The sequence below is a fragment of the Somniosus microcephalus genome, chromosome 14 (assembly GCF_052327205.1).
Source record: "Somniosus microcephalus isolate GS21.2 chromosome 14, FLI_Smic_1.0, whole genome shotgun sequence".
In the NCBI taxonomy this organism is placed as follows: domain Eukaryota; kingdom Metazoa; phylum Chordata; class Chondrichthyes; order Squaliformes; family Somniosidae; genus Somniosus; species Somniosus microcephalus.
The window spans coordinates 316,916-332,479 of record NC_141000.1 but is presented as its reverse complement, the minus strand read 5'-3'; the positions used below and the strand labels follow the sequence as shown (position 1 = coordinate 332,479).

General features: G+C 45.2%; 1 protein-coding gene across 1 annotated transcript in view; it reads left to right on the top strand.

Annotated features, from left to right (window-relative positions):
- The window catches only part of vwa8 (von Willebrand factor A domain containing 8), a 458,807-nt gene that overhangs the window by 223,510 nt on the left and 219,733 nt on the right, over nt 1-15,564 (top strand). The window contains exons 18-20 of the mRNA XM_086006090.1: nt 4,194-4,309; nt 9,972-10,078; nt 10,189-10,295. Of these exons, the coding sequence (XP_085862216.1) occupies nt 4,194-4,309; nt 9,972-10,078; nt 10,189-10,295 (330 nt within the window). The remainder of the gene's footprint in view (nt 1-4,193; nt 4,310-9,971; nt 10,079-10,188; nt 10,296-15,564) is intronic.

The window sequence follows — 15,564 nt, the reverse complement described above, 5'->3', positions numbered from 1 at the left end:
GCGTCAAGTATTCGCACAGCTCAGTCAAAGTAATTTTCTTTCCCTACACGTAAGTAGTGATTACTTTGGTGTGGAGCCAATCCTTGTAGTGAGCATTTTCATACTGATTTAAAAAAAAGACAGTTTAATTGTGCACTGGATTGGATATAATTTGATGGGTAACAAATTGTATTGCTGGTAATAGCCAACAAAATTGTTCTTAAAAGACCACGGTCATGCAAGTACATTTTACGATTAATATTAGTAACCACAGGGATAGGAAAAGACAGCTTTAAGTTGTTTGGTTCTGTCAAACTAGCATCGAGGGCATCGGGAGTTTCTTTTTGGTTCATGAGCTTAAATGAACAAGAATAGCATTAAAACCACATTCAAAAGTTGTGAGTTTTTAAGTGTTGCAATTTCTTACTGTTACTGCTGTTAAGAGTATTTTCTTCGCTTTAGGTGGAATTTCTCTTGGCAAATTAAGTGAGGAGAATTGTTAAAGTCTGCAGTTATTGTACAGTACTGACCACATGTAACTTTGTTTGGAATTGACAGTTTGGGGGTCATCATTATTGTTCACACCTTAAAATGTAGCTTGTACATTGCACTGACGTCACATTAAGCCAGTGATACCATCTAGGGATTCATAACGAGTTCCGCTTAAATCCTACCGTATAATACGCAGTACCCTTGCACTATAATACGCAGTACCCTTGCACTATAATACGCAGTACCCTTGCACTATAATACGCAGTACCCTTGCACTATAATACGCAGTACCCTTGCACTATAATACGCAGTACCCTTGCACTATAATACGCAGTACCCTTGCACTATAATACGCATTACCCTTGCACTATAGTTGCCAACTCTGGCTGCGTGTATTCCTGGAGGTTTCCTCACATGACCCGCCTTGAACTCCCGCCATTGGTCCATCCTCCGGGCACACTGCCTTCCCTCGCCAATTGGAAAACAAACAGACTCGTTGACGCCCGATTAAATTAATCTTGACTGTTAGTGAAACACCTTTTTTCCCCCATCTCCAATATTTTTATAATTATTAAATGAAAGTGTTCAAAGGTGGGAAAAAAACACTTTTTAATGCTCCTGTGATTTTTCTCCTGTGATTTTTCTCCCGAGTTGCTCCCAGTAGTGACCTGGAGATTAATAAGAACATAAGAAGTAGGAGCAGGAGTAGGACATACGGCCCCTCGGGCCTGCTCCGCCATTCAATAGGATCATGGCTGATCCCAACCTAGACTCACGTCCACTTCCCTGCCCTCTCCCCGTAGCCCCTAATTCCCTTATCTGCTAGGAAACTGTCTATCTCCGTTTTAAATTTATTTAATGTTGCAGCTTCCACAGCTCTCTGGGGTAGTAAATTCCATAGATTTACTACCTTCTGAGTGAAGAAGTTTCTCCTCATCTCAGTTTTGAAACGGCAGCCCCTTATTCTAAGATTATGCTCCCTAGTTCTAGTCTCACCCATAAGTGGAAACATCCTCCCCGCATCCACCCGATCAAGCCCCCTCACAATCTTATATGTTTCGATAAGATCACCTCTCATTCTTCTGAATTCCAATGAGTAGAGGCCCAACCTACTCAACCTTTCCTCATAAGTCAACCCCCTCATCTCCGGAATCAACCGAGTGAACCTTCTCTGAACTGCCTCGAGAGCAAGTATATCTTTTCTTAAATATGGAAACCAAAACTGTACGCAATATTCCAGGTGTGGCCTCACCAATACCCTGTATAACTGAAGCAAGACTTCCCTGCTTTTATACTCCATCCCCCTTGCAATAAAAGCCAAGATTCCATTGGCCTTCCTGATCACCTGCTGTACCAGCATACTAACCTTCTGTGTTTCATGCACCAGGACCCCCAGACCCCTTTGTACTGTAGCACTTTGCAGTTTCTCTCCATTTAGATAATAACTTGCTCTTTGATTTTTTCTGCCAGAGTGCATAACCTCACACTTTCCAACATTATATTCCATCTGCCAAATTTCTGCCCACTCACTTAGCCTGTCTATGTCCTTTTGCAGGTTTTTTATGTCCTCCTCACTCACTGCTTTCCCTCCCATCTTTGTATCGTCGGCAAACTTGGATACGTTGCACTCGGTCCCTTCCTCCAAATCGTTAATATAGATTGTAACGAGTTGGGGTCCCAGCACTGACCCCTGCGGAACACCACTAGTTGCACATCTGCAAATCCTGGAGGGTTGGCAACCCTACTTTGCACACAAATCATCATAAAATCAAAATAGGTTTCTAATTGTATGTTTGCAGATGTATAATTTATCTAAATATAATCATTAAAAATCTTGTGTCTGCACACAGTTCCTGTCTCTGCCACTTGATTTTCTGTTGCCATGTTTTTACCACACTTTTAGTGTCAGCTTTTTCCCCCTCAGTAACTGTGATTTATAATGTCCAAAATAAGGGGTTAATAATTCAAAAATGTACACATTTCACAGTAACATGATTAAATTTATCCATTGAATTATCTTTTATGTCCTTTAATGCCTTCGTTAAAGTTTATACATGAGGGCTGCAGCCTCTTGCGAAAAGCCTGGGGCTGGAGTTGATATTTTTCCAGAGCTGTGGTAGTGTGAGCTGAATGTAGATTGTGCAGTCTGAGCATGTGCACTGTGCCTACTTTCCCAGGTTGGGTACTTTAGTCAGCTATACTAAGGAATATTTTTGAGTCAGCAATGGTGTACATTAACTGCCATCATCGTTAGGTGTGTATGACCTTCTGACTAATGTGCCTTCAGTGAGTTGAATATTTCAGGGGGAGGGGCATTAGAGAGAAGGAACAGAATCATTAAAATCCAGGGAATTATAAATCTATCTGAATGTTGAAGGATCAGCTGTAGGATTGATCCAGAGGGCCAGTAATACATTAAAAGGAGGCAAAGATGCAAACCTCCATCTCACTCTTGTCCCACCCCCCTCTTCCAAGCTTTTTCCTTTTGCTAAGACTTCTGGTGAGTGTAGAGCCCTTTTGAAAGAAAAAGAACTTGACAAGTTTCAGAGAGTTGAGAAAATTCCCAGTAATGAGGATAAGCGGCTCGTTCATTGCAATGGGCTAGTGTCGTCTCCTAGAGTTTGGCTGAGGGAAAGAGGAATTTCCCAGAGTCCTGCCTGAATTAGCGGAATATGTTTTTCTGCATCTCCCAGGTGATAACTTGGTTAGGAGGTGGATAACCACTATGAGGTGGTGCTGTTGGTTTGATGGGCCAGGTGATTTTTTTTTTGCCCTTTTCGTATGTTTGTAAGCTTCCAGGAGTTCTTTCAAGTTTGAGAGTGTTGTGCGTTCATCCACTATTCATAGTTTTCCAAAGGAGTCCATGCCTGAAGGAACTCTTTGTCTGACTAGTGCGAGTAGATAACTTCTCAGTCTGGATTGTTTTCCAGAGCAATTTGGTTGCAGCAATTAAAAGATCAGGAGGTGAAGAAGAGGAACGCCACCTCAGAAAAGTGAGGCAGTACTGCGTTTCAGAACAGCGATAAAGAAAGGTCTGGCATTTACAGAGCACCTCATCATGTCAGCTGTGGCTCAGTGGGTAGCACTCTTGCCTCTTGAGTCAGAAGGTTGTGGTTCAAGTCCTGCTCTAGAGACTTCAACACAAAATCTAAGCTGAAACTTCAGTGCAGTACTGAGGGAGTACCGCACTGTTGAAGGTGCCATCTTTCAACTGAAATACTATGCTAAGGCTCTGCCTGCCCTCTCAGGTGGACGTAAAAGATCCTATGGCACTATTTCGAAGAAGAGCAGGGGAGTTCTCCCGGTGTCCTGCCCAATATTTATGCCTTAACATCACTAAAACAGATGATCTGGTCATTTTCACATTGCTGTTTGTGGGAGCTTGCTGTGTGCAAATTGGCTGCTGCGTTTCCTATATTACAACAGTGACTATATTTCAAAAAGTACTTAATTCGCTGTAAAGCGCTTTGGGACATCCTGAGATCATGAAAGATGCTATATAAATGCAAGTTCTTTGTTTCTTTATGTCCTCAGAACGCTCCAAAGTGCTTCACTTTTGCAGTCACTGTTTTACAGAAATGCCTTTGCAATGTAATCTCAGATCAGATATGTTCTTCAATATATATTTTCTGTAGTCTTCTTCAATTTTAAAGTATTCTTGAAAGCTTTGAGAAGCGAAGTGGCTGCTAATACTGGATCATTTGTTTTCTTTGTCCTTTCAGGCACAGTCTCTGGCTTCATCACTTTCCACACGCCAGTTACTCCGAATCTGTAGCCGGTTTTCGCACTATCCAGAGGAAAGCTTGTACCATGCTGTAAATAAAGCCTGTCTCTCCAGGTAGCTTGGCATTTTGTTCTCTTGTGCCTGTTACCTGGCAAATCCAGTGATCAGCCACTTTAGAAGTCATTATCGAGCTCTTCTCAGTCGTGCCCATTTTCAGCCTCACTAAGGAAGTGATGGACAGATTTTCATTTGCACGGCCTGGGCAGAACACAAGGAGGAATACTGAGCAGGGGCAACGGAATCGCACGCAGAGGGAGGCAGTGGAGCTTGCCTGAATTTGCTTCCGTTAATTTAAATAGAGGGAACATCAGGTGGGATCCATTCAGAGTGTACAATGCTGCCCAGTGTTCCCCTCTGCACAATGCCAAGGAGGTACAGGCAATATTCTACTGATAAGTTTAGATGATCGAAATATCATTATTCATTTTGGAAGTAATATAATGTTTTCTTAAAATATAAATCCTACAAATTAGATAAAAGCATTTATTCCAGTTTCTGTGTAAATTTTTAATTAATCTATGAATTAAAATAAGGTATTACTGCCCTTCTGGGCATTGAATCAGGAAACCGTCATGATCTTGGGGGAAAGGATCTTAAACTGCGACAAAGGGTTAAGGAAGTCGGGCTTGTTTTAAAAAAAAAAAAGTGAAGACCTTGAGATGACCTCCGTGAAGTTTACAAGATTATGAAGGGGCTCCATTGATAGCTCATTAGGTAAAGGTCCGTTGGTACTGTTGGCATTGGAGGTCCCACTTTCGATTCCTTGTACACGATGAATGAGCTGGTTGCAGCCAGAGTGGTGCTATAGTCCTTACAATTGCTCTGTGCGTCAGGTTGGGGAAAGAGGAGCTGAAAGTGCTTGTGTAGATGTCCCTGATATGAAGTTGGGGCATGTTTATCTGTGGTTGAATTGCCCGCACTCACTATCTAGGTGCATGTGTGAAGCATGGTTGCTTGGGCCAGATACTGAAGGGCTGTCGGTCCCCTGGGGATTTGCTGCATCATGATACTGCGCCTTTAAGAGAGGAAGGGAGAAAACTTCTGAAAACACACGGCTGGAATTACTGTGGGGGTTCTTCAGCAGGAGACCAGTGGAACCCCCCAGGGGGGCACGGTGGCATAGTGGTTAGCACTGTTGCCTCACAGCGCCAGGGACCCGGGTTCAAATCTGGCCTCGGGCGACTGCCTGTGTGGAGTTTGCACATTCTCCCTGTGTCTGCGTGGGTTTCCTCCGGGTGCTCCGGTTTCCTCCCACAGTCCAAAGATGTGCAGGTTAGGTTGATTTGGCTATGATAAATTGACCCTTAGTGTTAGGGGATTAAATACGTGGGGTTACAGGGATAGGGTGGGATATGTGTCGGTGCAGGCTCGATGGGCCGAAATGGCCTCTATCTACACTGTAGATTCTGTGAATCTGTGAACCCTTTCATCTCCGCCCCGCCGGGAGAAATTCTCATCCTTGTGTTCAAATCCCTCCATGGCTTCGCCCCTCCCTATCTCTGTAACCTCCGCCATCCCTAAAATCCTCTGAGCAGGGCTAAAACTGGTATTAAAATATTTCTCCGGGATTTCCACCAATCTCCTGCTGAAGATACAGCAACTTGCATTTTCATAGTGCCTTTAACGTACCAAAGCTTCTCGAGGTGCTTTACAGGAATGTTATCAGACAAAATTTGATACCGAGCCACGTATGGAGATATTAGGACAGGAAACCAAAAACTTGGTCAAAGAGGTAGATTTTAAGGAGCATCTTAAAGGAAGAGAGAGATGGCGAGGTCTAGGGCCTAGGCAGCTGAAGGCACAGCCACCAATGGAGCAATTAAAATCAGGGATGCGCAATAGGCCAGAATTGGAGGAGCGCAGAGATCTCAGAGGGTTTTAGGGATGGCGGAGGTTACAGAGATAGGGAGAGGCGAGGCCATGGAGGGATTTGAACACAAGGATGAGAATTTTAAAATAGAGGCGTTGCTGGAACGGGAACTGATGTCAGTCAGCAAGCACGGGGTGTTGAGTGACTGGGACTTGGTGCGAGTTAGGATACATGCAGCAGAGCTTTGGATGAGCTGAAGTTTACAGAAGGCGGTAGATGGGAGACCGACCAGGAGAGCATTGATCAAGGCAGGAGGTCGAGTGAATCCAGTGGAAATTCAGGCCAAGGCTATGAAGAGAGTTCAAACGATTGACCCAGATGGTTTGCTCACTGTTATGCAGCATTTAAACATTAAAAATGAGGAAACTAGGAATGAGAGACTTCTATTTTAGGCAAAGGATAAATCGTGTTGTGTGGCACTACCACCGTGCTAAATAGGATAGATTCAGAACAGATCTAGCAGCTCAAAACTGAGCATCCATGAGGCGCTGTGGGCCATCAGCAGCAGCAGAATTGTATTCAACCATAATCTGTAACCTCATGGCCTGGCATATCCCTCACTCTACCATTACCACCAAGCCAGGGGAACAACCCCGGTTCAATAAGGAGTGTAGAAGAGCATGCCAGGAGCACCAACATGCATACTTAAAAATGAGGTGCCAACCTGGGGAAGTTACAACACAGGACTACATGCATGCTAAAAAGTGGAAGCAGCATGCTATAGACAGGGCTAAGTGATCCCACAATCAACGGATCAGATCAAAGCTCTGCAGTCCTGCCACATCCAGTCGTGAATCGTGGTGGACCATTAAACAACTGACAGGAGGAGGAGGCTTCATGAATACCCCCATCCTCAATGATGGTGGAGCTCAGCACGTGAGTGGAAAAGACAAGGCTTGAAGCGTTTGCAACCATCTTCAGCCAGAAGTGCCAAGTGGATGATCCATATCGGCCTCCTTCTGAGGTCTCCACCATCACAGAAGCCAGTCTTCAGCCAATTCGATTCCCTCCACGTGATATCAAGAAACGGCTGAGCGCACTGGATACAGCAAAGGCTCTGGGCCCTGACAACATCCCGGCTGTCATGCTGAAGACTTGTGCTCCAGAACTAGCCGCGCCTCTAGCCAAGCTGTTCCAGTACAGCTGCAACCCTGGCATCTATCATACAATGTGGAAAACTGCCCAGGTATGTCCTGTCCACAAAAAACAGGACAAATCCAACCTGGCCAATTACCGCCCCATCAGTCTACTCTCAATCATCAGCAAAGTGATGGAAGGTGTCATCAACAGTGCTATCAAGCAACACTTAATCACCAATAACCAACTCACTGATGCCCAGTTTGGGTTCCGCCAAGACCTGAATTCCAGAGGTGAGGTGAGAGTGACTGCCCTTGACATCAAGACAGCACTTGACCGAGTGTGGCATCAAGGAGCCCCAGTAAAATTGAAGTCAATGGGAATCGGGGGGGGAAAACTCTCCACTGGCTGGAATCGTACCTAGCACAAAGGAAGATGGTTGTGATGACTGAAGGTCAATCATCACAGCCCCAGGACATCCCTGCAGGAGTTCCTCAGGGCAGCGTCCTCGGCCCAACCATCTTCAGGTGCTTCATCAATGACCTTCCCTCCATCATAAGGTCAGAAATGGGGATGTTTGCTGATGAGTGCACAGTGTTCAATGCCATTCACAACTCCTCAGATAATGAAGCAGTCCATGCCCACATGCAACAAGACCTGGACGACGTTCAGGCTTGGGCTGATAAGTGGCAGGAAACATTCGCGCCACAGAAGTGCCAGGCGATGACTATCTCCAACCAGCGAGAGTCTAACCACCACCCCTTGACATTCAACGGCATTACCATCGCCGAATCCCCCACCATCAACATCCTGGAGGTCACCATTGACCAGAAACTTAACTGGACCAGCCACATAAATACTGTGGCAACAAAAGCAGGTCAGAGGCTAGGTATTCTGCAGCGAGTGTCTCACCTCCTGACTCCCCAACGCCTTTCCACTATCTACAAGGCACAAGTAAGGAGTGTGATGGAATATTCTCCACTTGCCTGGATGAGTGCAGCTCCAACAACACTCAAGAAACTTAACATCATCCAAGACAAAGCAGCCAGCTTGATTGGCACCCCATCCATACCTTAAACATTCACCCCCTCCACCACCGGCGTACCGTGGCTGCAGTGTGTACCATCTACAAGATGCACTGCAGCAACTCGCCCAACCTCCTTCGGCAGCACCTCCAAACCCGCGACCTCTTCTACCTAGAAGGACAAGGGGAGCAGGCACATGGGAACACCACCACCTCCAAGTTCCCCTCCAAGTCACACACCATCCTGACTTAGAAGTATATCGCCGATCCTCCATTGTCGCTGGGTCAAAATCCTGGAACTCCCTACCTAACAGCACTGTGGGAGTACCTTCACTACACAGACTGCAGCGGTTCAAGAAGGCGGCTCACCACCACCTTCTCAAGGGCAACTAGGGATGGGCAATAAATGCTGGCCTTGCCAGCGATGCCCACATCCTATAAACAAATTTTTAAAAAGTTACTAGGGTTGGATGTTGAAATGAATAGTGTAAATGAGTTCAGGAGGCAGCTGGATCTGTTTCTGGAAAGGAAAAGGATGGAGGAAGGTAAATGGGCTTGAGATCAATTAAGAACGGGCATGTTGTTGGACCTAGTGACCTCTTCCTGCTCCTAAGGCCAGTGTAAATTGGGCAAATTGTTTTATAATAAATACAATCTTTAAAACAACTTTTAATTATTTTCTATACATTTTGTTGAATGTTGACAAAACACATGAGGGAGAAAGGAATAGAAGGATATGCTGTCAGTTAGATGAGGAAGGGTGGGAGGAGGCTCGTGTGGAGCATAAACACAGGCACAGACCTGTTGGGCTGAATGGCCTCATTCTGTGCTGTAGGCTCTTGTGTAAAAAATGTGACACGGGATTTCAGTTATGTGGAAAGACTAGAGAAACTGGGATTGTTCTCCTTAGAAGAGAGAAGGTTAAAGAGGGATTTGATAGAGTTGTTCAAAATTATAAGGAGTTTTGATAGATAGGGAGGAATTGTTTCCACTGGCAGGAGGGTTGCTAACCAGAGGACACAGATTTAAGGGAATTGGCAAAAAATCCAGGGGAGCAATGAGTTTTTTTAAGCAGCGAGTTATGATCTGGAATGCGCTGCCTGAAAGGGCGGTGGAAGCAGATTCAATAGTAACTTTCAAAGGGGAATTGGATAAATACTTAGAAGGAGAAATTTGCAGGGCTTTGGGACAAGAGCAGGGGAATGGGACTAATTGGAGAGCTCTTTCAAAGAGTCGGCACAGACGTGATAGGCCAAATAGCTCCTTCTGTGCTGTAGCATTCTATGAAAAGATTTTACTTGTTTTATGTGCAGAATTTAGGTCTCATACAGAAATTTGGGTCGACTTTACAAATGTACTGTTGAAAAGCCTCGTCTTGTCACGTCAGCCGTACATCTCATCCATTTGGATGGGAAGTTGTGTGCAGCGCCCCCGTCATTTCCGGATATGTGTTGTTCGCAGATTGGGCTCCTTTTCTGTCGTCTGAATTCTTAAAACGAGCCCCACAAAGTATCATAAAAGCTTGTGTGTGAGTCATACAAATTCTTATGCCTGGGTGCGTACCCCACAACCACTTGTTCATCACAATTCCAATTTACAGGGTTTCCATCAACTGGCAGTGTTTAAAAAAGGGGGCATGATTTCTAAACAAGTGCAGTGTGGCTAGCAGAGCGGGTATCGGTAAGACAAATATAAACAAGTACAGTCTGGCTAAGACAAATATAAACAAGCGATTGTTTCTCCAGGTTTTTGCCAAACCTCGCCCGTTCAGCTTTGGAGAAGAATCTGAAGGATTCTGGGATTGAGGCAACTTCTGAAGATGTGAAAGAACAGGAAGGGGCTGACATCAGATGTAAGTTCAAGCTCACTGTATTTTCTTGTAACCCTGTTGAATCGTGACTGCCTTGTCTGGGATTCGTACAATATTACATTATTAAATTTGTGTTTTGACTGCAATTACAGGTGAAGTAAAGTCTGGGATTCTCACAATTGGGAAAGTTTCTGTTCCGTTGTACAATCCAGATGAAAAGATGAAAGTACCAGATGTTCTCTTTTATGAAAACACTCAGGTAATTTTGATTTACAGACATCCGGTTGCCATTATGAAGGGAAAAGAAAGACTTGCATTTATATGGCTCCTTTCATGGCCTCAAGACCTCCCAAAGCACTTTACAGCCAATGAAGTACTTTTCAAGTGTAGTCACTGTTGTAATGTGGGAAATGTGGTAGCCAATTTTGTGCACAGCAAGATCTCACAAACAGCAAAGTGATAATGACCAGATAATCTGTTTTTCGCGATGTTGGTTGAAGGATACGTATTGACCATGATACCAGGGAGAACTACTCTGCTCTTCTACGAAATAGTGCCATGGGATTTTTTTACATCCACCTGAGAGAGTTGGTTTAATGTCTCATGTGAAAGACGGCACCTCCGACAGTGCAGCATTCCCTCAACACTACTGGAGTGTCAGCCTAGATTTTGTGCTCAAGTCTCTGGAGTGTCCTGTTTTGTAAATTAAGTTACTTTTGTGCACAACTTAATGTTTAGTAAACCCAGCTTCCTATTCACAATCTGGGAAGCTCATCATAAATAAGTAAATTCAAAGGGGGGGAAAAATGTGGCTTGTTTCATAAATAAATACCGCCATATATTTATTTCTGTTGAAAAAGCAAAGTGCGGACCTTGGCTCGACAATACGGGCCCATCGTTGGCTTTATGGGGAATTAGGAGTTGTTGAGGGGGGAACAAATGTTGGCACAACAGGAAATATTGAGCTGCTTCGGGGTGCCTTTACTGAAAGAGGAACCCTTGGCATCTGTGATCAGCAGAGGTAGGGTGGCCAATAATGGATGGTGAAGGACTAAGGGTTGAGTCATCAGTTGTAGGAAGTGGTAACTGGTGGTTGGACGTGTGGGAAACATGAAGAAACTGTCTTTGAAGAATCAAAAGAGACCAGCTTTCTAGCACCTCACTCAGAGGACATGGAATCAAGGTGTAGTGACAGAACCATTGCATTGCAGGAGGAATGAAGGTTGAGTGCAGTGATGACACGAGCGGCCCAGAGGAAGTTGATGAATGTATAGCAACATCATCAAGAAAGGAGTAGATAGGGTTAGGTATTGAGGGAGGAGGTCGCTGATGCGAAGACAGAATTTGTTATTGCCTTCTCATGAACTGCAGTATGTCCCAGTAATCTGAGCACAGTAGTAGGCAGGTTATTTTTGAGAAAGAAATATATCCATGCCTTCACACAGCATAGAGTCATAGAGTTATACAGCACAGAAAGCGGCCCTTCGGCCCATCATGTCCGCGCCGGCCATCAAGCCCTGTCTATTCTAATCCCATTTTCCAGCACTTGGTCCGTAGCCTTGTATGCGATTGCGTTTCAAGTGCTCATCTAAATGCTTCTTGAATGTTGTGAGGGTTCCTGCCTCTGCCACCCTTTCAGGCAGTGAGTTCCAGATTCCAACCCCCCTCTGGGTGAAAAAGTTCTTCCTCAAATCCCCTCTAAACCTCCTGCCCCTTACCTTGAAACTATGCCCCCTGGTTGACCTCTCTACTAAGGGGAAAAGTTCCTTTCTATCTACCCTATCTGTGCCCCTCATAATTTTGTACACCTCAATCAGGTCCCCCTTTAGCCTTCTCTGCTCTAAGGAAAACAACCCCAGCCTGTCCAGTCTCTCTTCATAGCTGAAACGCTCCAGCCCAGGTAACATCCTGGTGAATCTCCTCTGCACCCTCTCCAATGCAATCACATCCCTCCTATAGTGTGGCGACCAGAACTGCACACAGTATTCCAGCTGTGGTCTAACTAGCGTTTTGTACAGCTCCATCATAACCTCCCTGCTCTTATATTCTATGCCTCGGCTAATGAAAGCAAGTATCCCATATGCCTTTTTAACCACCTTATCTACCTGTCCTGCTGCCTTCAGGGATCTATGTACATGCACACCAAGGTCCCTCTGATCCTCTGTCCTTCCTAGGATCCTACCATTCATTGTGTATTCCCTTGCCTTGTTAGTCCTCCCAAAATGCATCGCCTCACACTTTTCAGGGTTAAATTCCATTTGCCGCTGTTCTGCCCATCTAACCAACCCGTCTATATCATCCTGTAGCCTGAGGCTTCCCTCCTCGCTATTTACCACTCCACCAATTTTCGTGTCATCTGCGAACTTACTGATCATACCTCCTATATTCATATCTAAATCATTAATGTACACTACAAACAGCAAAGGACCCAGCACCGATCCCTGCGGTTCACCACTGGACACATTTTCCAGTCACAAAAACAACCTTCGACCATCACCCTCTGCCTCCTGCCACTAAGCCAATTTTGGATCCAATGTGCCAAATTTCCCTGGATCCCATGGGCTCTTACCTTCTTGACCAGTCTCCCATGTGGGACTTTGTCAAATGCCTTACTGAAGTCCATGTAGACTACATCAACTGCACTACCCTCATCCACACACCAAGTCACCCCCTCGAAAAATTCAATCAAATTGGTCAGACATGATCTCCCCCTGACGAAGCCATGCTGACTATCCCTGATTAATCCCTGCCTCTCCAAGTGGAGATTAATTCCGTCCCTCAGAATTTTTTCAAATAATTTCCCTACCACTGATATTAGGCTCACTGGCCTGTAATTCCCTGGTTTATCCCTACTACCCTTCTTGAACAATGGTACTACGTTAGCTGTTCTCCAGTCCTTTGGCACCTCCCCTGTGGCCAGAGAGGTTCTGAAAATTTGTGTCAGAGCCCCTGCAATCTCCTCCCTTGTCTCACACAGCAGCCTGGGATACATCCTGTCAGAGCCTGGGGATTTATCCACTTTTAAGCCCACTAAAAGCACTAGTACCTCCTCCCTCTCAATACTAATTTGTTCAAGTATATCACAATCCCCCTGCCTGATTTCTATGTCTACATCACCCTTCTCCATAGTGAACACAGATGCAAAATATTCATTTAAAACCTCACCTACATCTTCTGGCTCTACACACAGATTGCCTCTTTGGTCCCTAATGGGTCCTACTCTTTCCTTGGTTATCCTCTTGCCCTGAATATACTTATAAAACACCTTGAGATTTTCCTTTATTTCCTCTATATTTCCGCCCCCTCTCTTGTAGGACTTTCTATGTGCTAGCTCAAAAAGCTCTCCTGGATGCACTTTAAGAATTCCGCACCCTCTAAGCCTTTCACACTCTGACTATCCCAGTTAATATTGGGGAAGTTGAAATCCCCTACTATTATTACCCTATTATTTCTGCACCTCTGAGATTTGCCCACATATCTGTTCCTCTATCTCCCCCCGACTGTTTGGGGGCCTATAGTATACTCCCAGCAAAGTGTTTGCCCCCTTTTTATGGCCTCATTAGAGGAACCTGCTAAGATATCATCCCTCCTTACAGCAGTAATTGACTCCTTGACTAACATTGCGACACCCCCTCTTTTACACCCCCCTCTGTCTCACCTGAAGATTCTATACCCCGGAATAGTGAGCTGCCAGTCGTGCCCCTCCCTCAACCATGTCTCTATGATAGCAACAATATCATACTCCCATGTGTTCATCAACACATTCAATTCATCTGCCTTACTCGCAAGACTCCTTGCATTAAAATAAATGCCATCCAGCCTTGCCATACTCCCTTGTGCCGTTACATATTTACTCTGTCTTCCAGGCTGACTTGTTTTTTCCTCTATATTTGGCTGTGCATCACCCCGTACTATAGCTCCACTCCCTGCCAAGTTAGTTTAAACCACCCCCCCCCCCCCCCCAACAGTACTAGCAAACCTCCCCGCAAGGATGTTGGTCCTGTTCCGGTTCAGGTTCAAACCGTCCGACTTGTACAGGTCCCACCTTCCCCAGAAGCAGACCCAGTGATCCAAGAAACTAAAGCCCTCCCTCCTGCACCAACTCTTTAGCCACGCATTCATCTGCTCTATCCTCCTATTCCTATACTCACTAGCACATGGCACCGGAAGTAATCCAGAGATTACAACCTTTGAGGTCCTGCTTTTTAATCTGCTACCTAGCTCCCTAAATTCTTGTTGCAGGACCTCATCCCTCTTTCTACCCATGTCGATGGTACCAATGTGAACCACAATCTCTGACTGTTCACCCTCCCCCTTCAGAATGCCCTGCAGCCGTTCAGTGACATTCTTGACCCTGGCACCAGGGAGGCAACATACCATCCTGGAGTCACGTCTGCGGCCACAGAAACGTCTATCTGTTCCCCTTACGATAGAATCCCCTATCACTATTGCTCTCCCACTCTTTTTCCTCCCCTCCTGTGCAGCTGATCCATTCGTAGTGCCACGGACTTGGCTCTTGCTGCATTCCCCTGAGAAACCATCTCCCCCCATCAGTATCCAAAACGGAAAATTTGTTGGAGAGGGAGATGGACCCAGGGGACTCCTGCACTATCTTCCTAGTTCTTTTACTCTGTCTGGCAGTCACCCATTTCCTGTCTGCCTGTGCACTCTTTACCTTGTTAAATGTGCTATCCACGAAGATCTCAGCTTCGCGGATGCTCCACAGTGACTCCAGCCGCAGCTCCAGCTCCAAAACTCGGATTTCGAGTAGCTGCAGCTGGAGACACTTCCTGCACATGTGTTCGCCCTGGACACCTAAAGTGTCCCTGACTTCCCACATAGCACAGGAGGAGCACTCCATGCTGCCGAGCTGCCCTGGCATATCCTACCCTTAATTTACTCCCTTTACTCCCTTTAAATTAAAGAATATTAAATACACTAAGGACCTTACTTTCCTTTAAACACGACTTACTCTAAACTAGAAACCTTACTTTGACTTTAACGACTGGACTGTAGAAATACTCACCAGGTCCTACTTACCAATCAGCTCCTTCCCTGGTTGTGATGTCACTTTAGCGGTTTTGCAGTTGTTGTTGTTTGACTGCTCCTGCTTTCGGACTCTTTCCTTGGTGTAAAGCAAGAACCAATTCCTACAGGGTGAAAAGTTAGGAAAAACAAAGGCGAAGCAAGGGAGCTCCTCTTTCCACTCCTCACCTAACTCCCTGACTCACCCAACTCGCAGCACTGTTTAAACCGCACTCAGTGCAAAATCGCACTTCAAAGCCTATTTTTATAGGCCTTGAAACAAGCAGTTTAACAGTGTAACCCTATAGCACATTATGAACTCCGCACATACTCTGAACTGGAAATTTGTCATTTTTGGCTATCCTGCAGATACTAGCGACTTCATCCATTACCTAATAGGGAAAATCATCAATCATGGGTGTCTTGTGCATATTATGTATTTTCCTGTGTTGCCAACTCTACAGACTAGTCACCTGTGGTTTTTTTTCCCTGATGTTTGTGGC